Source organism: Acanthochromis polyacanthus, chromosome 1, assembly GCF_021347895.1.
Source record: "Acanthochromis polyacanthus isolate Apoly-LR-REF ecotype Palm Island chromosome 1, KAUST_Apoly_ChrSc, whole genome shotgun sequence".
Taxonomy (NCBI): domain Eukaryota; kingdom Metazoa; phylum Chordata; class Actinopteri; family Pomacentridae; genus Acanthochromis; species Acanthochromis polyacanthus.
This window is the reverse complement of record NC_067113.1, coordinates 43,613,829-43,638,351: the sequence shown is the minus strand read 5'-3', so window position 1 is coordinate 43,638,351 and position 24,523 is coordinate 43,613,829. Positions and strand designations below refer to the sequence as shown.

Below are 24,523 nucleotides of genomic sequence, written 5' to 3'. Positions count from 1 at the left end.
ACACACACGTGTATGTGAAATAGATAATACTAATTAAAAAATAGATAAAACTGATGTATTTTTGCAACAATGGGTTTTAGGGTTTAACAGATCACAGTTTTAACCAATTTTTTTATCAATACAGTTCATGTCAAAACTTATGATATTCTGTTGGACATCTCTTAATGTATTTCTACCTCAGTGAAGGTCGTTTCCTCTTTAGGACCCCTGCTAACTGCTGAAGCTCCTCTTCAGCTGATTCAGCAGGTATTACTGAGTGATGCCTTCAGGTGCTCCCATCGACGTCCGTTTTCCGACCATACATGTTTGCAAGTCCTGTTATGTTATTTTATAAAATGATTGTCATGGGTCATAAAACTTAGTAGGTGCCCGTATAAAGCATTAACTCACTTGGAGCTGTTGTTAAACATATTGGAACTATAAAAATGCAGCAGTCAAACTCTAGACTCTGGATTCACTGTGTTGTAACTAGTCATATGGAGAGACAATAAATTATTATCTCCTTTAAAAATCTTTTGTATTTCAGTTTATCTCGTGTTTACATGACATGTTCCCATATGTTTTTGTTTGTTTGTTTTTCGGGTTTAGTTTTTTTTTTGTTGCTTTATTTAGTTCCAGTAAACAAACTACTTATTACTAATTAATCCAAATATTACGACAGTAAAACTCAACGGCTGATATATTTTTACGTACCAGCACATTATTTAATCTTCTTCTTCTAACTGAGAGTAGAAGAAGATGACAGAGAAGAGTGGAAATTAAAATAAATGGTTGCGATTGTAAAGACAACGAGTGTCCCTGAAGTCTGCGTCACACACAGCAACTCCCACAATCCTTCGCGCTTCCTTTTCCAGCAGCGCCTGCGATCATGGCGGACGTGGTGATTGCGGAGCAGAAAGCGGTCCAAGAGCCGGAGCTGAACGGGGAGGCGGAGGATCGAGAGGAGGCCGACCCGGTGGAGGAGACGGCGAAGAAGAAGAGGAAAAAGAAGAAGAAGAACAAGTCCGCGACGACAGGTGAGGCTGTCCTCAACGCTTCCGTGCTAACAGGCTAACGGAGCTAATGCTACTGATTTAGAGCTGCGTCAAGTCAGATACGCGGAGATACAACCGAGACGGAAACCACGGGCTCGTGCCTTCAAAATAAAAGCATCCTGCGACTTGGTTTAGTCATGCTTCATATATATATATATATAAAATGAAAGATATAAAATATATAGATATAGTTATGAAACTTGGATATGAATCAGAATAGACATATACAAATGTGAGCTTAGTAATAATAATAATAAATTAATTTATAATGCACTTTACCTTTGAAAACAAATCTCAAAGTGCTAATTTTATGGTAAAATAATAAAAACTTTAATAGTTATCACAATAACAAGTATATAAAATTTTACACCAAGCAAAGCTGCTTAAATATGAAAAAACTCATTTGCCCATGGATAAAATGAGTCAAATTGATCTGCAGGGAGTAACGTGTTCCAGATGTAAAACTCAGTAAAACAGTGCAGTGTATTCCAGTTATTTTTGTGGGTGTGGTAAAATACAGCAGTGAATTCATGTAAGGAGTCAAACACCAATCAGCGCTTTTCTAATAACTAAACCCCAGTGTTTCTCAAACCTTTTCGAGAGTGAATGACACTCAGTGTCAGCATACAGCACACAAGGATGAGTATTAGAATCCCCACCAAAAACCAGAAGTTTATAGATGAAACATGGTATTTTTTCGACTTATGGAGAAACACAATGACAGCATAAGATAAGTGTGCAAGTTTGAAAGACAAACTTTGTTGGTAGAGAAGTTATTTTGAGTTATTTTGTCAAACCAGGACACTATTATTTGTAGAGCATTCAAACACAGTGAGCCAAAGTGTTTGCTAATAGAGAAATAAAAATATTACACTTATATTAAAAAGTATGGTGAACAGCTGGTTTGTTGTGTCACATAACTTTGTGGACAAATATATCTGATAAATTTTCATAAGATTTAAAAACCTACAGTGTTTTCAATTATTCAAAAATATACCTGGATAAATTTATTATTAAGATAACGACCCTATAATGTTATATATATACAAAACTAAGTTATCTGACTGTTTTCCCACTGTTGCAAAAAATACATCTGTTTTATTTTTTCATTATTATCTATATTTTTCTGTTATATATGTAGTTTTATTGTATTTGTTTTTGCTAATATTGTTGTGTATTTAGGTTTATATATTATGATTATTTGTTTTATTTTATGTTCTTTATTCTTTTTGCATTTTTTCTGTATTTGTGTTGATATTTGTTTTTGTTTTATTTGCTCTTTTTTTCTATATTTGGGGTTTTATATATTTTATTTTTTGCTCTTTTCTGCATTGGCGTGTGTATATGTGTGTGTGTTTTGGGTTTTTTTGCTATTTTTTTTCTGTATTTGGGTCTTATAGGGTTATGTTCAGTAGTAGTAGATACAGTTAGTTGGTTTGTTATTTAGTTTATTAGTCACATTTAACTGACTGCTTTCAGTCAGAGCTAAAATCCAACATATAATATAAAATAAACATTTGCTGGAGAGAATTTACCACTAATGCTCAGACCCTGCAATAATATGTATATATTTACATACATATATATATATATATATATATATATATAGAGAGAGAGAGAGAGAGAGAGAGAGAGAGAGAGAGATCTTTATGAAGCTCTTGTTGAGACGCTGCGTCTCTAATTTTGTTGTGAAAGTCCTGCCGGAAGTGCAGCTGCTGAACCGGCTGACTGGCGCTGATCCTCATTAGCCATGCGGGTTCACAGCGGTGTGGGTTGTGGAGCTCGAAGCGCCGTCAGGCCTCATAAAACACACCAGGCTGTGGCCGGGGCTTCACCCAGGACCCATGACATCCGACTCAGCTGCTGTAAAAAGTAATTTACGGCTTATTTTGAGAGGAAAACACGTCCCTCCTGTGATCTACAGGCTCCTGTTAGCAGCATTCTCACCGACTGCGTTGAGCTTCAGCCAAGTTTTCCTGTTTCGTAATTCTCCCTTTTGCCAGCGTTATTATATAAGGACAGAAGAAGCAAAGAATTATTTCTGGATTGAATCAGACACAGTAGAACTTCGTCAGCCATCTGTTCCCGTCCACTTTGCACCAAACTCCATTAAATTACTTCCATTTTAGAAACCTTTCACTACATGTTCAGAACTTACAGAACACTTGAAGCTAGAACTCGGAACTATATGAATATTTTGAGGCTGATACCGATTCCAGTATTTGGCAGAAATAAATACAGATAACTGATTAATTAAAAAAATATATACTGAATAAAATAACTTCTTCTTTGGTCCCTTCACGCTTAAAACAACAAAGATATGAATTACAGGCAGAGCATTTTACTGTTTTCCAATACTTTGTCCTTCAGTATTTGTTTAACTTTACAACAGAGAGGAATTTTCAAGAACAAAAAACAAAGCATTAAACCTCTGGGAAATTATAGAACCTTAAAAAAGAGCCTATAAATGAAAATACATCTGGTCTGGTATTTCTTGTTTCTGCTGATTAGAGATAGGTTGGAGTAAAATGCTTCTTTTTCAGGTTGAGAAATACTAAACTGAGCATTTTAGACTGGATTTGTCGCCTCTTGGCTTTGAAAAAATGAGCACAAATGAGACAAAAAATGACAAAACCACCAAAAAATCGACAAAACACAAGTGAGACAAAAAATTACAAAAATCAAGACACAAAATGACAAAAAAATTAGACAAACGACACAAAGCAAAAATGAGACAAAAAATTTGACAATAAAAATTACAAAGCAACAAAAAATGGACAAGCGACAAAACCAAGACCAAAAGCGAGACAAAGAGGAAACACAAAACAACAAAAATGAGAAATAAAACAACAAAAACAAGACAAAATATTACAAAGATGAGACAGAGAATGAAAAACACCAATGTAGTGTTTTACTTTATGATCAAAACAACTTGTCATGGTCCAGAAATTATTTTATATTTATAGTTGCACTAATTTAAAATCTGCAGTTCATGTCTTCTCTGTAATTTTTACTCATTAAGGACTGAATTGGACCCTCTGGAGGGCCGGTTTTGGCCCGTGGTCCGCATGTTTGACACCCCTGTTATAGAGAAACATTACCATAAATGCTTCTCTTTTAGCTGCTCCAGTGGATGCTGAAGGATTCATGTTTATGCTCCGTTTTGTTTCCCCACATCTGCCTCTCCTCTGTCAGTGAGTAAGTAACTTATTGGACTTTTCGTTGATGGTGTGTTTTCAGGCACTGAAGCCGAGGCAGACGGAGTGGCCGACGTGACCAAGCAGCTGGAGAAGCAGGCGATAGAGGACAAAGAGAAGGAGGAGGACGGCGAGGAAGGTGATTGTCTCCGTCATCAGCTGTTTCATGCTTCATTAGATCCGGTAGTCGGTGTGACGACAGTGTCTTCGTTTTCACAGAGGGGGACGACGGAGAAAACTCGGCAGGGAAAAAGAAGAAGAAGAAAAAGAAGAAGAAAGGACGTAAGTTGGTGAACTTGCTGGAGCTCTAAAGGCTGCAGGGTTGTACACGGTGGAGTGGAGAATGGTGTCGTGAAGTTTTTGTGTTTCCTCTTCAGCCAAATCACAGACCGACCCCCCGTCTGTTCCCATCTGTGAGCTGTACCCGAGTGGAACGTTCCCCATTGGACAGGAGTGTGAATACCCCACAACTCAGGATGGGTAAGAAGGACACACACCTTCACCTCCAGCAGCGTTTTAAGTTTGATCTCCAGTGATCCGGACCAGTAAAATCACAGCATAATAAACTAGAAATAACCACAACTGCAAATGTTTCCTTTGTTTTAGTGCAAAATAATACACTCTGAAAAAGTTCACATTTAAGGAATTATCTTTTTTACAAAACATTTTGAACAAACTGAAATTTCTTAAGAAGAATAAGTTCAACTTCAGCAACATTCAGCCTCAGTTTATCATTTCCACATTACAACTTATAGATCACAGAGTGTCTACAAAGGAACACAACATTCAGTCACAGCTATCTGGAACTGAACGATGTAGTGTTTTACTGTATGATCAAACAACAGAAATTAAGCTGCGTGTCCACTACATGTGATTCTCCGCGCTGCATCTGAAAGTCCCACGGATGGTGGGCCGTCACTAGTGGACCACAACGTTGTCACATGACAGCGGGCCGCTACGTGGTCACATGACCAAGCTTTCAGCTTGACGGTCCGGCAGATAAACACATCGGCTCGGCTGCACACTTTCTCTTTTATTTAGAAAACGCTTCAGCGAAAAGTATTTCTGAAAGCATTTGAGACGAGAAATAGGCTGTGCAGCAGCTGAATCCGTCCTCGTTTTAGTTCACCGACGGCTAGTTTAGATGTTTGGGGACAGCTTCACGATGCTGGAATCTCTGCACACCGCATCCGATTTGCATAAAGTAGAAGTCCAGTCTACTTTATGCAAATGAGCTGCGACCCGCTTCAGGGAAACACACCGGATCACAGCTGGAAACACTGCATGTGGCATGCTGGTGCAGTTGTGGTGTGTTTCACAAACATGCGGCCCGTGGGCCAAAACCGGCCCTCCAGAGGGTCCAATCCGGCCCTCAAAGTGTAAAAATAGAGAAGACATTAACTGCAGATTGTAAATTAGTAAAACTATAAATTTAAAATAATTTCTGGACCATAACAAGTTGTTTTGATCATAAAGTAAAACACTAGATTGTTCATTGTTTTTTAGTTATTTTGTGTCTCATTTTTGTAGTATTTTGTCTGAGTTTTGTCATCTCACATGGTTTTGTCGTTTTGTTTCTTGTTTTTGTCATTTTTGTGTTTCCTTTTTGTCATGCTTGAGTTTTTTGTCGCTTTGTAACTTTTTTGTTTGATTTTTTTGCCTCTTTTTTGTGTTTCTGTGTGTGGTTTGTCTCATTTTTGACATTTTGTTTCTCTTTATTGTAATAGTTTGTCTTATGTTTGTTGTTTGTTAACGTAAAACTCTACATGGTTCAGTTCCAGATAGCTGTGACTGAATGTTGTGTTCCTTTGTAGACACTCTGTGATCTAGAAGTTGTAATGTGGAAATGATAAACTGAGGCTGAAATTGAACTTATTTTTCTAAGAAATTTCAGGTTGTTCATGATGTTTTGTAAAAAAAAAAGATCGTTAATTGAATGTGAATATTGTCAGAATGTTCTTTTTTTTCGCACTAAAACAAAGGAAACGCGTGGAGTTGTGGTTATTTATAGGTTTTTATCCTCTGATTTTACCGGTTCGGCCCACTAGAGATCAAACTGGGTTGGATGTGGAACCTGAACTAAAATGAATTTGACACCCCTGATCTGCATTCTTTTCATCCAGGTGGTTTGTTTACATCAAAACTGTGCTTGAGTCTAAATTTTACTTGCAAACATCATGTGAATGTGTACGAATGTTTACACAGAGTTCAGATGTTGAAAGATGTAAATAAAGTCGTTGACCCTGGTGAGACGATGAATGAGGAGCTTTGTTGTTGTTGTAAAACCAGTTCCAGCTTTTATCAGCGTTATCCGTTCACCTCTTTAAGCATCTTCGCCTGCAGTAGATCCTCCTGCCTCGAGGCCTGTAGTAAAATGTCGTTTGTCTCCCAGTCGCAGTGCAGCGTGGCGTACGAGCAGCGAGGAGAAGCGGGTGCTGGATAAAGCCAACGAGGAGGTGTGGAACGACTTCAGACAGGCGGCCGAGGCCCACAGACAGGTCCGCCAGCACGTCCAGAGCTTCCTGAAGCCCGGCATGACCATGACCGAAATCTGGTGAGGACGCTTTCATCGCTACGAAGCGTTTCATTTGTGTTATTAGTGGATGTAGAGCAGAGCTTTTCAAATCCAATGCTTGGAGATGTAAGTTAGTCAATCCAGTTTGGACCGTTCATCAAACTCTGTGTTAAAATCTGACCAAACAAAACAAAGACTTGCTTGATTTGTTCCCTCCTCGTGTCTCTCGCCGTTTCCCTCCAGCGAGCGGTTGGAGGACTGCTCCCGTAAGCTGATAAAGGAGAACGGGCTGAACGCCGGCCTGGCCTTCCCCACCGGCTGCTCCCTGAACCACTGCGCTGCCCACTACACTCCCAACGCCGGAGACACCACCGTCCTGCAGTACGACGACGTCTGCAAGATCGACTTCGGCACGCACATTAACGGTAATTCAGTGCTGATGTTGGGAAGTGAACGTATCTGTGATGGATAGTTAGAGTAGCTGTGAGCAAACGGTAATTAAATACGACAGGGGGGTCAAACATGTGGAACAGAACCAGCCCAGTAGAGGATCCAGTCCGGCCCCTGGGACAGCTTTGTGAAGTGTAAAAAGAATTAGTTTAAATTAGTAAAACTATACATTTAAAATAACTTTTAGACCATGACAAGTTGTTTTGATCATAAAGTAAAATACTAGATTGTTCTTTTGTCATTTTGTCTCATTTTTGTAATATTTTGTCTTTGTTGTTTTTTGTCTGATTTTTGTCGTTTGTCTCACATTTTTGTCGTTTTGTGTTTCCTTTTGTCTCGCTGTGTCTTTTGTCTTATTTTTTTCTTCGTTTTGTGTTTTGCTTTATTCATTGTTTTGTGTAGCGTTTTTGTTTTGTATTTTTTTCATCTTGCCTGAGTTGTTTGTCAATTTTTGGTCATTCTGTTTCTTGCTTTTGTCGTTTTGTGTCTCGTTTTGTAATATTTTGTTGTGTTTTTGTGGTTTTTCATCTTTTTATCTGACTTATCATTTGCTTCTCGTTTTTGTCGTTTTGTGTTTCCTTTTTGTCTCGCTGGTGTTTTTTTTTGTCTTTGTCATTTTATGTTTTGCTTTATTCATTGTTTTGTGCAACAATTTGTGTATTTTTTGTCTCACTTGTGTTGTCTATTTTTTTGTCATTTTCTTTCTCGCTTTTGTCATTGTGTAATTTTTGTTTTGTTTTTGTCATTTCTTAATTTTTTATAGCTTTTTTGCCTCATTTTTTGTGCCGTTTGTCTCATTCTTTTGTCATTTTATTTCTTGTTTTTGTGTCTCATTTTTGTCATTTTGTCTTGTTTTTGTCTGACTTTGGTCATTTTGATCATGAAGTAAAACACTACATCGCTCAGTTCCACATATCTGTGACTAAATGTGTTCCTTTGTAGAAACTGTGATCTGGAAGTTGTAACGTGTAAATGACAAACTGAGGCTTAATAATGTTGAAATTGATCTTTTTTTTCTTAAGGAATTTCCGTTTGTTCATAACGTTTTGTAAAAAGATAATTCCTTCAATATGAACATTTTCAGAATGCACTTTTTTGCACTAAAACAAAGGAAACATTTGCAGTTATTTATAGGTTATTATGCTGTGATTTTCCTGATCACTGAGATCAAATTGGGCTGAATTTGGAACTGAACTAAATTCAGTTTGACACCTCTGCTGCACAGCTTTAAGCCGTCAAGCAGATCTGCTTTAAATGATGCTGCTAACGTTCTGTTTTGTCTTCCTGGTGCGTCTCTGCAGGGCGGATCATTGACTGTGCCTTCACCGTCACATTTAACCCAAAGTACGACAAGCTGCTGGAGGCTGTGAGAGACTCCACCAATACTGGAATCAAAGTAGGACTGAAACGTACACAAACGCCAACACGCCTCTCCTGTTGGACGTGTTCTGAGGCTGTGTGCTTTCTGTGTGTTTGCTGCAGAACGCCGGCATCGATGTGCGTCTGTGTGACGTCGGAGAGGCGATCCAGGAGGTGATGGAGTCCTACGAGGTCGAGCTCGACGGCAAAACTTACCAAGGTAGGTTCTCATGGCTCATACAGCTGTGTGTGCTGATGTTTGCTGTTATGATTCCACTGTGTCTGAAATAATAAACGGCACACGTCACATAAAGCAGCCATTCAGCAGACTCCACAGCAACGGATTACAAGCGGAATCCTGGGATTTAAGGCAATAGAAATACGACTCCAGAGTTTGTTTGATGCCAAATATTATTTTGTATTCATCATTTTGTGACCCAACTTCCCATAATTGTCTTTGATCAGCTGCTACAAGTGACAACAGATTTCATTCTGACATTAGCTGACTAAGGATTAGCAAACAGCAATATAAAGTGGCTTAGTGGAATAAGATGCTGAGCATCCTTTATTTCTGAATCTTGTTTCTGCTTTTCCAGTGAAGCCGATCCGAAACCTGAACGGTCATTCGATCGGTCAGTACAGGATACACGCTGGAAAGACTGTGCCCATCGTTAAGGGAGGAGAAGCCACAAGAATGGAGGTGAGGAGTCCATCTTTAATATACATGTATCACATTATTACTGGTTTTCTCTCATTTTGTCTCAATAACAATGTAACTGTTCCTCAAATGAAAAAAACGAGAAAAAAACGACAAAAACAAGACACAAAATGACAAAAACAAGACACAAAATAACAAAAACGAAACCCGAAGCGGCAAAAACGAGACACAAAATGACAAAAACGAGACACAGAACGACAAAAACAAGACACAAAATGACAAAAACGAAACACGAAGTGACAAAAACAAGACACAAAATGACAAAAACGAGACACAGAACGACAAAAACAAGACACAAAATGACAAAAACGAAACACGAAGTGACAAAAACAAGACACAAAATGACAAACACAAGACACAAAATGACAAAAACGAGATACTGGTTTTCTCTCATTGTGTCTCAATAACAATGTAACTGTTCCTCAAATGACAAAACCGAGAAAAAACAAGAAAAACGAGACACAAAATGACAAAAACGAGACATCAAACGATAAAAACAAGACACAAAATAACAAAAACGAAACGCGAAGCGGCAAAAACGAGACGCAAAATGACGACGTGACACTGGTTTTCTCTCATTTTGCCTCATTAACGGTGTAACTGTTTATTTATCATACTGTGGGGTACAACAGGAGGTTCAGTTCACAGCTTTTCGACAGACAACTTAGAAAATACAACAAACTGTGCATCTAAAAGCCTTTTTCTTTCTGCCTGTGTGTGTTTCCACTCTGCAGGAGGGAGAGGTTTACGCCATCGAGACGTTCGGCAGCACAGGTAAAGGTGTGGTGCACGACGACATGGAGTGTTCTCACTACATGAAGAACTTTGATGTGGGCCATGTTCCCATCAGGTGAGTCAGTCACAGCACAAAGAAAACACCATTTTCCGTCAGTATTACCTCATTCCAGGTCAGTTAGCTTTAATTTTAGGGTTAGTATTATTACGCTGAAAACAAAAGTAAGTCAACAAAACATTAACTTTGATCCACACAATAATTACTTGTTTCTAAAATGTGATTCTGTTACTGTAGAGTCAACATCTTTGAAGCTTTCTCACTATTTACTGACATCAACTGTACAAACTATTGATAAACTAAAAAAAATTAAGAAATAATTGCTTGCAGCCTTAATATGGTACATTTTAGGCAGAAAAGAAAGGCCTGAAGTTCATTTATCGAGCAAAAGTGCTAAATATTTACCACTTCCTGTGGCTTTAATGTGACTATTTGATGATTTTTCAATTTCATATCACAGCAAATGAAACATATTTGCTGCTGCTCAATCAAAGCACGACAACTGTGAACACGAAAAAGATTTTAGAGTTTTCAAGTGTTGATCGACTGACCATAAACAGGTCAGGTTAACTGATCCTGTTGCTGTGACAGGATCAGTTAATATTAATAAATCAATAACAGGGTCAATATATAACTGCAGGACTTTTTGTGTCATAGTTGACATTTTTGTTGTTTTCAGGCCTAAAATCAACATGGCCGCCTATAACCAAACACCACATGGCATTTTTACACAAAGATTCTTCTAAATATTATATATACAACTGAATAAAATTGAAATTAAAAGTTATTTCTAAAGATATTGCTGTAAACCTGTTGACATGCCATAAATCCACACTTGACTCACACACTACTTTATATTAAATAACTCATAAAGCCTTGGAGTCTTCCAGTCTTTTCTTCAGGAGGAAATGACATCATGTGGAGCAGGTCATGTGATCTGGAATTAACACACTTCCTGGAGAGGTGTTTTTGTAACGGGTAATTTAACTGAAAGTGATAGTTTGTTGTTTTCCATCTAAAATATGATATATTTCCAAAAAGAAATATCTGTCTTTATTATGCCAACTTAACAAAAAGAACAGAATCAAAACTACATTTGAATAAGCTCATTTTATTTTATTATTGTGTAGCTAATTAGAAGGTGGTTGTTAATAAATTTGTATGGTTATTTAGTTGACATTTTAGTGATATCCAGTCTTTTTTTTTAAAAAAAAAAAACTGAGACGCAAAATGATCAAAATGAGACAAAACGACAAAATCGAGACACAAAACTACTAAAACAAGACTCAAAACGACAAAACTAAGACACAAAATAACACAAATGAGACACAAAATCATCATAATGAACCTAGAAATAGTTTTTTTTTTTAAATAAAAATGTGTGTAAGATATATCCCATGGACTTCAGAAGTCCCTCATTATATATTGATCCGGTTCCTGGTGAAGCTAGTATTCTAACTGAGCTGTGTGTAATGATCATATTTTAGAGTTGCTCTGTTAGAATCACTGGTGTTTTTTTTTTTTCCCTCCCTCTTCTCCAGGCTGCCCAGAGCCAAGCACCTACTGAACGTGATCAACGAGAACTTCGGCACGTTGGCGTTCTGCCGCCGCTGGCTGGACCGCCTGGGAGAGAGCAAGTACCTGATGGCCCTGAAGAACCTGTGCGACCTGGGCATCGTGGACCCCTACCCTCCGCTCTGCGACACCAAGGGCTGCTACACCGCTCAGTTCGAGCACACCATCCTGCTCAGGCCCACCTGCAAGGAGGTGGTGAGCCGGGGAGATGACTACTGACACCCCCACCATACCTCCCAACACCGCCAGACCCCCACCACCGCCCCACAGCACCTCCAGACAAAAACAAAAACAGGATGTGGTTGAATCAGAGCTGCAGTGAAAGATGCCAAACGCTACTGCACCACTCACAGCTTTCCAGGAAGAAGGAGCAGCAACCTTGTTTTCTATCACCAACCACAGCTAGAAAAACACCTTTCTGTTGGAGGAAGCATCGTAGTTTCCTTCAGTGTCCTGCGGACCTCGTTTAGCAAAGCATAAAAGAGTTAACTGTCAAACAGTTTAACATGTATTTAAGCTGCCAGGTGATTTAGTGCAACCCCAGTATTCAAACTAGAGGGAGACCGTCTGAGACCTCTTTATACCTCGCTTTCATTTTTCAACTTTCTGTTCTCCACTCTGAGCCTTCAGTGCTTTAGTGCTCCATTTAAACTGAGCTCAAAGGCTGCTGACGGCTCCTGGAAGTGGTTAGGTCGATGCATGGCCAGAAATCTCCGCAAACAGACAATTTGTACCATTTAAAGATCAGGGGTGTTGTAATAATCAACGCCATCCTCATACAGACACCGAGCACCCACAGCTGTACGTCTGGGTTCTGTCGCTACAGGAGGGAACTCTGCACTCTGGCCCTCCAGTTCTTTCTTTGATGTTAGTAAAATATCTCTGAAATGGCTGCTGCCGCTGTATGTTCCCAGTTAAAATGCTTCATTTTGAACTCTCCCCGACAATGTTTTTGTAAGAAAGAAAAAGATTAAAATAATTTTGCTCATTGTGGGTTGTCTCCTCTCGTTTCTCTGATAAAAGTATAAAAAAAAATCTTGACTAAAGACAGAAAACGACAAGATGGAGACACAAAACGACACAAACAAGACACAAAACGACACAAACAAGACACAAGATGACATAAGACAAGATGACTAAAACAAGATAAAAAGGAGACAAAAAGAGACATGAATCGACAAAACCAAGACATGAAGTGACAGAATCGAGACACAAAACGTGGAGCAGGTGATACCCAGTCATTTTTTATTAACTGTTTCCAAAATAAATAATTATGGAATTTGTAAGGACTTGATCATAAATGAAAATAAAAACATTTTTACTTTTAATAAAAATATAAGATAAATCCCATGGACTTCAAAAGTCCCTCTCTTACAGACTGACCCAGTTCCTGGTGAGTCCAATCTTGTATCTCTGTAATGATCATATTTTGCAGTTTCTCTGTTACAATCACTGGTGTGTGTTTTCCTCCCTCCTCTCCAGGCTGCCCAGAACCAAACACCTGCTGAACATGATCAACGTTTAGCGACTGAGATAATCGAGAGTTAACATGATACAATTTGGGACTAGTGAAATGTTTTTAAATTTTCTATCAAAATCAGTAGCTTGACTTTTAACAAAATAAATTAATCGGCTTTCTTGTTACATGGATAGGCTGAAACTACTCTTCTATGAAGCTACAGGCAGCAGAAACAGCTTAGCATGGAAAGTGAAGTCCAGGTTCGGCTTTACAAAGAAAACACACCTGGCTGATTATATACTGAAGTCCATCCATCCTCTATACACCGCTTTATCCTCATTAGGGTCACAGGGGGTTCTGGAGTCTATCCCAGCTGACTCGGGCGAAGGCAGGGGACACCCTGGACAGGTCACCAGTCTGTCGTAGGGCTACATATACAGACAAACAATCACACTCTCATTCATTCACATCTACGGACAATTTAGAGTAACTAATTAACTTCAGCAGGTGAACTATTAGTAATAGTTCCGGACCGTTCCGGCTTACTTTCACCCCATTCCGTCGATGCTAACCATTGTAAATCCTGTTGAAAGTTTTTCAGCCAATCACAAGAACGTGTGGAATTTCACGTGTAATTTATTGCTCGTCCCAGTGCAATAAATCAAGCGCACCTATTTGCTATTGTCTGCTACTGGCCATAACAATCGCTGTGTTACGGAAGTAGACACGCATGCGCACTCACGTACTGCTGAGTGAACTCCGGTCGATATCTATGGATAGCAGGCAGGCCGGGCGGCGTACCGGCGTACCCATAGATACCGGTGGAAGAGCGGCGTACCGCCAGCAGATCCTTTCCCGGAACTGCTTTCCGCCACCAGATCTTTTGCCGGTACGCAGTTCCGGACCGTTCCGGCTTACTTTCACCCCTGGTGGCATCTCCCTCAGACAGAGGAATAAACCATGGCATCTCGCCCAAAAAGCGGTAAAAGTACTGGCATTATCCATGGCATGTTCCCTAAACAGTGGCATTAACCGTGGCATCTCTGCTGGCATCTCCAGAGGCCACTGGAAATGCCGCCGCGGCAGTGGCATCTCGCCCAAACAGTGGCATTAACCATGGCACGGCAGCGGTGCCACAAAAAGTGTCACCGCACAGTGGCATTAAGCGTGGCACCGCAGCGGTGCCACAAAAAGTGTCACTGCTCGCTGCCAGTGCCACAAATCGGACCTGCTGTCTCTCGTGATTTTACTGGTCACTGGAGATCAAACTGAGCTGAAAGTGGAACCTGAACTAGAATGAGTTTGACTCCACTGGTTTGGTTTTGTTGCCAGAAATGAAGAAGATCACTTCTTCCACTCTCATGTGTGGGAGCAGGTGTCCGGTCTAACTCAGAGGGGAAACAGGCTTTAAAGGAACTGAACTCCATGAGAAAGAACAAAGTTTCCGCCTCCACAAAGAGCGACTGAACCAGGATGGAGAGAACAAAACGAGCAGGTGAGATAGTTTAGCTTGGCTCGCTGCTTATTGGACACGGGTCAGATGATAGAAAGCAGGTCATGGTCCGATTACACAGCAGACGGAGAAGCCAAAGCCATGCTGGGTCCAGTGGAGCTTGAGAAGAAAGAACAGTCCTCCAGAATCAGTTTCCTCACTGTGCTTTAGTTCTACTAGTGAACACCAGGGGGCGCTCTGCAGCTTGCTGATCATGTGGAGGCTGATATTAACCCTATTGTTGTCCTGCAGGTTCATTAAAGTTTGAAAATGTAGGAAAAATAATACATTTCCACAGTGAAAACTTCCACATTTTCACCATTTATTATTTTTTATATATTTTTTTAAATATTTTTATATTTTCAGTTTCAAAAAGTTTCTTTTCACTGATGCTTGAAGTTCTCATTCATTTCTTTACACTGATAAGTGATATTATTTCTAATAAATCAGCCTCTCAGCTGCAGCCTGGTTGTCAAACATGTGGCCCACGGACCTAAACCGGCCTAATCAAAGTGTAAAAATTACAGAGATGACATTAAGTGCAGATTGTAAATTAATAAAACTATAAATTTAAAATCGTTTCAAGTTGTTTTGATCATAAACTAAAATATTAAATTGTTCTTTTATCATTTTGTGCCTCATTTTTTGTTATATTTTGTCTTGTTTTCATTGCTTTTTTGTCTTTTTTGTCTGACTTTAGTTGTTTGTCTCATGTTTTTGTCGTTTTGTGTTTCCTTTTTGTCTTGCTTGTGTTTTTGTCTTATTTTTGTCATTTTGTGTTTGGCTTTATTCATTGTTTTTTGTCTCTTTGGTCGTTTTGTGTCTTTGTCTTATTTGTGTTGTTTGTCTCGTTTTTTGGTTGCTTTGTTTCTTGGTTTGTAAAAAATGTCCACTTTTTCAACATTTTTGGGAAATTTTTTGAAAAATTTTTTGGTGGAAAAAAAGGTTAAAATGTTTCTTTAAGAACATTTTAAAAATCAAGCAATATCCAGCGATTTTTGCTTAATTTTGACTTTTTTTCCCTAAATGTTCTTTTAGAAAATATTTGAAGTTTACTGACATATGTAATCACTTTATATACTTTTAAGATTTTTTTGAAGATTTTATTTTTTGAAAATATCTGCAAGAATTTTTGGGTTAGGGTTAATTTTTTTTTAATAAAATTTTTAAGGGAAACTTTTAAGGAATTATTAGAATTTTCTTGAAGGTTTTGCAAATTTTCAGAAATGTGGGGAATTTTTTTTCTTTATTATAGGGTTTTTTTCAGACATGAAAACAATATTTTTTTGGTGTCCATAAATACAGACAACAGGAGGGTGAAAGCTGCCCTGAGTTCATCTTTCAGATACGAATAGTTTTCCTTCGTCCTTTTTGGGCCACTAAGCAGCAAGTATTGAGAACAGACGGTCATGTGGAAAGCAGGACTGGAATTAAAGAGCTTCCAGTTTATTGGCTTGCATATTTCACTGGTTTTGTATGGACACCAACAATGTTGTCAACAAAGGCTGTGGCCCCTTTCAAACAATTGGTGCGATTCAAAGTGCGTCAGAAGCTCATGCAGCATCACTCTGTGTGTCTACATCCAAAGCCAATTAGTCAGAAATGTGGATACGAGCTCTCGTTTACAACCAGAGCATCTTTAAATCATGTGGTCCTAATCAGAGCTGGAACGAGTCCGACGAAGGACTGAGAGTAGATTTATTTCCTCTTTTAACTTTGACTTTATGTCATCTCAGTGGGAATAAAGCTCAAACTGATGATTAGAAACATAAACTAGTGCATTAGATATCTTAAAATTACCATTATTATATTATTTTTTAATAGTTTTTCTTCTACTACTTCTTCTTATTAATATTATTATTCATATTTATTTTCTATTGTTTGTATATTATTTGTATAAAAATATTTACATAAAAATTAACAAAAATACTATATATATATATATATATGTATACACACACACACACACACACACACACACACACACACACACACACACACACACACACACATATATATATATGCACATATATGTAATTTTTTCTGTATATGTATATATGGAAATGCTTGAATTTATAAGAAGAAAACTGTGTATGTAGGCATTGGAAAAGTTGGTAAGTGGGGACAAATATTGTAACTACTGAAGAGGTGACACTGTGATAAACACACCTTAGCAAAGTTTAATGTGTTTCTGCTGCTGGACGGGGTCAAACACGTCACCTTTAAAGCTCTGCATCACCTCATAACAACATCTGAACTCTTTGGGACAGCCCTGCGGAGGTCCCGGAGCCTCACGTTGGAGAGAACAAACTGGAATGTTCCTTTAAGAAAAATGCGGCCTGGAGGCGGAGCCGCTGAGCTCCGAGTCTACAGCAGCTCCACGGCTCTGCGCTCCTCACTGATAGATGCGCAGCGGAGGACGCACACTGCGGGGAAATGAAACACGCTGCAGGATCCGGAGCTGCCGACCAGACCTCCAGCTCTGCTCCTCTCTGCCAGCGGGACTCCTCTCACCGTCCGGGATCATGTCGTCTGCTCGTCCGGCTCTCCTATTACCGCCTTACTGAAAGAGAAAGTCCACACTGGATCTGAACCCTACGCACTTGTCTCTCTGTTTTTTTTCTTTTTTGTTGTTGTACTTTGCCATCGTGGATAAGATCTTTGCATGCTCCGTGTCTGAGCAACTCCTGTGGATTTTTCTGGATCACATATTTTGGATTTATCCCCGCATAGAGGAGATATGTTGGTTCTGTTGGCGATCAGTCTGGCCGTGTTGTCAGATGCAGGTTGGTTGATTCTTATCGGTTAACAAGTGCAGCAATACACAAGTCCGTTGACATTTTAGGCAGTTTAACCTCTGATTTGGAAGAGTTTCTGCTTTTAATTTGAAGGTTTAGATCAAAGGTGCCAAACTCATTTTAGTTCATGATTAAATCATAACATAATAACCTATAAATAACCACAACTCCAACTATTTTCCTTTGTTTTGGAGCAAAAAAGTGCATTCTGAAAATAGTCACATTGAAGGAATTGTCTTTTTACAAAACATTCTCAACAACCTGAAGTTTCTTAAGAAAAATAAGTTCAATTTCAACAATATTCAGCCTCTGTTTGTCATTTACACATTACAGCTTCCAGATCACAGAGTGTCTACAAAGGAACACGAGATTTATTCACAGTTATCTAGAACTGAGTTATATACTGTTTTACTTTAAATAAGACAAAATAAACAACAAAAACTAGAAAAAATATTACAAAAATGAGACATAAAACAGCAAAAATGACACAAACGACACGAAATAAAACAAAAAAAGAGGCAAAAAATTAGACAAAAAAGTTACAAATCGACAAAAAGAAATGAACAAACAAGACATAAAATGGCAAAAGCGTGAAACAAAAAAGACAAAACGACAAAGAAGCAATCTAGTATTTTACTTTATGATCAAAACAACTTGTCATGGTCTAGAAATTTTCTGAGGGGCGGATTGGACCCTCTGGAGGGCCGGTTTTGGCCCACGGGCCACATGTTTGACACCCAGGAGATCAACAGAGGATGTGTCTGAGTCAAAATTAAAATTTGTGGTATATATAATGATTTACGTTCACCAAAGTTATCTATCTATGGATCTTTTCCACTCTTCTTCACTGCATCATATTCTCTACAGGCGGTTACATAATCTACCACACATTAACACTAAAGTTTCCTCCTCTGAACATTAATATAAGTCCGTCTGTGAGCTCTCCCATGCGAGAGCTCCGGGTTTAGGATAATAAATCCACTTTGGGAGGGTTTGCAGGGCGTCTGGAAGGCGTCGGCTCATCCTCACCAGAGCTGCCAAACTTTATCTGTGTCAGAGTCAACGCCGGCTGCAGGTGCACAATGCCTCCATTATCCCTTTTTTGCGTAACATTTCCGATCGAGGTAAACCACTTGACTTGTGCACACACACACACACTGAGTCATTCTCAGCTCGCCCACTTGTCCTCACGCCGGCTATGACTCTGGTTCAGGTGTGCATCTGAGGAATGTCTCAGTTTGACCCTGTTACTGGGCAGTTTTGGACGTGTTGCAGAATAATGAGTGTAGGTGGATAGTTTTGGCTTTGAAAGGGAATTTAAAATGGGCTTTGAAATCTCTGACTGCTCTGATAAATGTGATAACTCCTGCCATTTGTAAGAATAATGTAAAGATTAGTCTCATTTTTTGTTTTTCTCCGTGTCGTCTCATTTTTTGTCTCATTTTTTAAATATTTTGTCTTGTTTTTGTTGTTTTTTTTGTCTCGTTTTGTCGGTTGTCCATTTTTTTGTCAATTTGTAACTTTTTGGCAAATTTTTTGTCTCTTTTGTTTTGTGTCGTTTGTCTCATTTTTTTTTTGTTTCTCGCTTTTGTTGTTTTCTGTCTTGTTTTTGTCGTTTTGTGTCTCATTTTTGTAATATTTAATCCTGTTTTTGTCTTTTTTTTTTGGCTGACTTTTGTCTTTTTGATCATGAAATAAAATACTATATTATTCAGTTCCAGATAGCTGTGACTAAATGTTGTGTTCCTTTGTATACGCTCTGTGATCTGGAAGTTGTAATGTTTAAATGATAAACTGAGGCTGAATGTTGTTGAAATCAAACTTATTTTTCTAAACAAATTTCAGTTTGTTCTTAATGTTTTGTTTAAAGGTAGTTAATTGAATGTGAACATTTTCAGAATGGACTTTTTATTGCACTAAAACAAAGGAAAATATTAGGAGTTGTGCTTATTTATAGGTTATTATGCTGTGATTTTACTGGTCACTGGAGATCAAATTGGACTGAATGTGAAACCTGAAGTAAAGTGAGTTTGACATCCCTGATCTGCTGAGTGCCACACCTTGCCATACCTGCCTGACACCTACCTATTCACTCAACATCGGAACACACGTGTAAACTCTTGTCTTCCCTCCCTGCAGGTCTGTCGGTGGAGGTGTTCCGTGCAGGCGTGGCCCCTCGCTGTGAGAGCCGGGCCTGCAACCCCCGCATGGGTAACTTGGCTCTGGGTCGGAGGGTCCTGACGCAAACCGTCTGCGGCAACAACGGCACCGAGCTCTACTGCTCCTACTCCGACCCCAACGCCAACCTGGCCTGCAGCGCCGCCAAATGCGCCAAGTGCAACGCCGGCCTGCCCCTCCTGTCCCACCTGGCCGGCGCCATGTCCGACTCCTCCTTCCGCCACCCCAACACCTGGTGGCAGTCGGCGGAGGGGGCGGAGTCTGAGACGGTGCAGCTGGACCTGGAGACGGAGTTCTACTTCACCCATCTCATCGTAGTGTTTCGCTCGCCAAGGCCCTCCGCCATGACCCTGGAGCGCTCGCAGGACTTTGGGCGGACGTGGAGGATGCTGCAATACTACGCCGACAACTGCAGCACCACCTTTGGGCTGGAGGAGGGGAAGGCGGGCCGGGATGGAGCCGTCTGCACGTCCAAGTACTCGGGTGCTTATCCCTGCAACCGTGGAGAGGTGAGGTCACACTAGAGTCCATCACAAGTTCTTCATCTCCTCTATATTTGTTTTCTCTTACTGGTGGAGTCCACCTTTGCCACACAGGTTTCAAACTGCATCCACACACAAGGGGCGCAAAGATCATCTGTGCTTGTACTGGACTTTGTGCACAAGACTAAGGTGGTTATAGGGTGCTGTTGATCTTTTTTGGTTTTCTACATCAACCAGTGAATCATCAGTAGTGACCGAAAGAACAAGATCTGAGATACAAGCGGCCGAAATGAGCTTCTTCTGTAGGGTGGTTGGGCTCAGCCTTAGAGAGAGTGAGAAGCTCAGACATCCAGAGAGAGCTCGGAGTAGATCCGCTGCTCCTTCATGTTGAAAGGAAGCAGTTGAGGTGGTTTGGGCATCTGATTCGGATGCCTGCAGGGAGACTTACGAAACAAAATGACAAAAACATAAGACAAAAGTCAGACAAAAAAGACAAAAAACAACAAGACAAAATATTACAAAAATGAGAAACAAAATGACAAAAAATGAGACAAATGACATGAAACCAAACAAAAAATGAGATAAAAACTTTACAAAGCGACAAAAATTGGATAAACAACACAAGTAAAATAAAAAAACACACACAATGACAAAAATGACACAAAACAATGAATAAAGCGTAACACAAAGTGACAAAAATGTGAAAAAGAAACACAAGCGAGACAAAAAGGAAACACAAAATGACAAAAACAAGAAACAAAAGGACAAAAAATGAGACAAAAACAAGACAAAATGTTACAACAATTAGACACAAAACACCAAAAGAACAATCTAGTATTTACTTTATGATCAAAACAACCTGGCATGGTCTAGAAGTGATTTTAAATGTATAGTTTTACAATTAACAGATAATGTCTTCTCTGTCATTTTTACACTTTGAGGCCCGGATTGGACCCTCTGGAGGGCCTGTTTGACCCACGGGCCACATGTTTGACACCCCTGATGTAAGACATAGATTTAAAATCTGACTTTTACCAAAAGGTTGCAACCCTTAGCTTGCCTCTTTCACCATTCTGGAGGCCGTTTTTATGATCAGCTCCTGAATCGTTTTCCTTTCAGCCAGTTAGCGCAGGTGTGACGGATTCACACCTGCAGTGAAACGCTGTAGGGTTGACGGAGCTTCCTGCTTTTTCTCCGTCTGTGAATAAAGTACTAATGACGTCATATCGCACACAGGTAAACCGTGCTGTCAGACAGTTGAGCTTAAGGCCCAGCTCGTCCGTCGCTGCCCCTCCTGTTGGAACAGACTCGGCTCTTTGTGCAGCGAGTCACGCAACACGCGAAAGTCGTAGTTAGCACACTGAGCAGAATGAAAGCAGAGCGCGGCCAGGTGGGGGAAGCTCTGTGAGTGCATGATTGAGTGTTTAATAGGCGTACTTTGACTGTAGCACGAGAGGGCTTCCTGAACTCCATTGATGTTTAATTGAAGCAGTGTGTGTCGGGAGCTGCTCTGCAGATGTGTGTGGAGGCACATGGCAAGCGTGGTGCTGCTCCAGACTCCCTGCAGCGCTGCTCTCATAAGGAGTGTACGTTGACTACTACTGCTACAGAGTATTTCTGATTGTGGCCTTATTCTGTCTTTCTTTGTGTGTAAATCTGTTTGCATATTTATTATTAGGGCCTGAACGATACAGATTTTTTGAGGCTGATGCCGATTTCGATATTTGGCAGAAAAAATACCGATAACCGATTAATTTACAAACTAAATAATGAATAAAATAACTTCTTTTTTCGTCCTTTAACACTTACAATACCAAAGATATGCAGGCAGAACATTTTACTGTTTTACAATACTTTGTCCTTTAGTATTTGTTTATCTTTACAACAGAGAGAAGTTTTCAAGTACAAAACATGCAACAAAGCATTAAACCTCTGGGAAATAATATAACCTTAAAAAAGAGTCAATCTATAAATGAAAATAGATCTGGTCTTGTACTTCTTGTTGCTATAAATTAGAGGTAGGTTATAGTACAGGTGAAGTTAGTGGCAAAACATTATTTCTGCAGCCCTCTGATGCCCTTTAACGTTAAATCAGATTTTCTCTACTCCATTATTTTCTTTGTCACGAAGTCATGACTCATATGAACCAAAAGAAAAGAAAAGACACGCCTTTCTCAGATTTAAAACATATCATCTTTGACAGCATTTTAAATCTATAATGGTCACACATAGTCTGACACCAATGTTCCTCCATAACAACACAATGAGTTGTTGTTCCAATGTGGGTCACATTCTAGTATTTTTTGTAAATCTAAGACTGACATGACGGTTGCTGAAGACAGACAGAAATGTTCATCATTTTACTGAATAAACTTCCCCTCTACGTTCACAACGCTCCTCCTTAAATGCTCAACACGCAACTGATGGGGTGATGAACGGTCGTTCTCAAATATTTTGTAGACTTCTGTTATTTCTGCAGTTACTTACTGGCTTTTCAGTTGTTGGCTAACGCTATGCTCGGTTGGCATAACTAAAGCGATGTTATTGCTAACAGAAACAGACAGGGAGTAACTTAAGCTAGGTTAGCACAACTTTAGTAACGTAAATGAAAACCATGACCGACACAACAAAGTCATGACACACGGCAAAGAAAGTTGAACTGAAACGGGAGACATATTAATTTCACGTTGTTGTTATAGCCTGTCGGCTCAGCCCACTCCTGTAATGATTCCTGGCTGGAGTTTACTCCTGTATGTTACTGAGAAGACAGCAGTGAGGACTAAATGGAGTCAGAGCTCCATGTTTTGGACAAACAGCGCAAGGGCATCATTCTGCACGACTCCGACACTTAACAGCATTTATTGTTTTATGAGAAATTAAGAATATATCGGTGTTTAATCAGCAAAACTCCGCCCAATGATTATTTTGAAAAGTTCTATAATTGGCCAATAAATCGCTCAGTCTCTAGTGATTACACTTTATTTTGTCTTTGTCTCTTTTTGTGCATAAAGGTGTGAAAATAGCAGCTTGTTTTCCTCCTGACTACACATGATAGCATCAGCCACCTGTGCTGGGAGGTGACCTTTCCCCTCTGACCTCTCAGCTGATGACCCTGAGGTTAAAAGAGGTCAAGTAGTGCTCTGACAGACCAGCTGCTGCCTCCGCTCAGCTGTTCACACCTTCTCCATCCCTGCATGTTGAAGCCTCGACTGTACATCACCAGTAATAACAGCTAAACAAAGACCTGCGCAAGGTCATGGCATGACAACGAGCCTCACATTGTGCAGTCTGTTTGTCTCTGTGTATCATGGGTAAATATGTGGCGTGTCTGTAAGCAGACTTTCCCAAGGCTTCAGGGCACGTGTAATTTGTTGTCAAGGTTTGTTTGTTTTTTAATTGGAAAAGAACAGTTTGCTCAGCTGCAAAATGAACGCGATCAGATATGCTGATATCTCAACTGTTGAGCATCATAATTAGTGCTCAAAGAACAAAACAATACTTAATGGTTTTTAAACAGAAAGTCAACCTCTTTTGGTTAAATTTACCAGTGCTTGGTGCTGAACAGACATGATCTTGTTTAGTTCATTTATGATGGTTCTCAGATGGGAGTAGCTGCTGAGTTTTTTGGTCCAAAAAATTTAAATTGCATTCTTTTCATGTCCCTTTGAGAAACAAACCCATCTGAAGACATCACCTTACTCTGGCTGCTTGGTCCAGTATATTTATAGTTTTGTATATCCATGCCTCTGTACCACATTATCATCCTGCTATCGGAAAACAAAGTGGTCTGCCTCGTTTATATATATTTTTTAAACCAATCACAGTTATCTTGAGTGGTGCTAAGCAACTGAAAGAACCACATTTGGTGGCAATACATTAAACAGTTGCCAAGACACAATCTCACCTCCTGTTTGACACCAATTTTGATTGGCTATAACAGACAACCAGTTATGAAGGTCTTAAATCCATCTGGTATGCTTTGTATGGTTTGGTTAAAAGACAATCTGTGCCAATGTTGATGAATTTAGGTGTTTGGAACAAATGTGTGGTTTGAGAAAAACCCAGCATAGTGGTTGCATCTTGTCTCAGCATTGGATCCTCTCTTGGTGCTACTAGACACAAGTCTGTTTAAGGCTAACACATCAGCATCTATTAGGAAAAACACTACCTAAATGTGAAATGCTGCAAAACATTTTGTGCTTCTTCACAGCTGGGCCCCAAGTCAGTGCACTAAAATCAAAGCATCGCTGAGATATGACCTCAAATACTGTTTGGCACATTCACAGAACAGTTTCATTTGCCTCTGATGGGTGAATGATTTTGAAAAACAAATCAACATGACGACCTGTGTGAAGTTTGGTCTGAGGATCTTCTTTGCCAATTCTGGTCTGTAAAAAACTTTTTCATAGCATCCATTATGGCAAAAATTGACGTCAAAGGGTGCTTTGAACTTGGTGTGATCCATGAAACCCA

The 24,523-nt window shown here is 39.6% G+C and overlaps 2 protein-coding genes across 3 annotated transcripts in view; both read left to right on the top strand.

Annotated features, from left to right (window-relative positions):
- The first annotated feature begins 828 nt into the window (after window positions 1-828).
- On the top strand, window positions 829-12,632 carry LOC110967444 (methionine aminopeptidase 2-like). Its single transcript, XM_022217043.2, has 11 exons — window positions 829-1,016; window positions 4,275-4,370; window positions 4,451-4,513; window positions 4,609-4,711; window positions 6,624-6,785; window positions 6,990-7,171; window positions 8,498-8,592; window positions 8,679-8,775; window positions 9,152-9,255; window positions 10,008-10,123; window positions 11,608-12,632. Exons 1-11 carry the CDS (start codon window positions 869-871, stop codon window positions 11,858-11,860), a joined length of 1,419 nt encoding a protein of 472 aa, XP_022072735.1. The 5' UTR covers window positions 829-868; the 3' UTR covers window positions 11,861-12,632.
- Window positions 12,633-16,919: 4,287 nt separating this feature from the next.
- The window catches only part of ntn4 (netrin 4), a 37,858-nt gene continuing 30,254 nt past the window's right edge, over window positions 16,920-24,523 (top strand). Inside the window, exons 1-2 of one of the 2 annotated variants that reach the window (XM_051953516.1) lie at window positions 16,920-17,378; window positions 19,530-20,077. In XM_051953516.1, the coding sequence (XP_051809476.1) occupies window positions 17,333-17,378; window positions 19,530-20,077 (594 nt within the window). In that variant the 5' untranslated portion in view covers window positions 16,920-17,332. The remainder of the gene's footprint in view (window positions 17,379-19,529; window positions 20,078-24,523) is intronic. The other variant, XM_051953510.1, reaches the window with a different exon arrangement.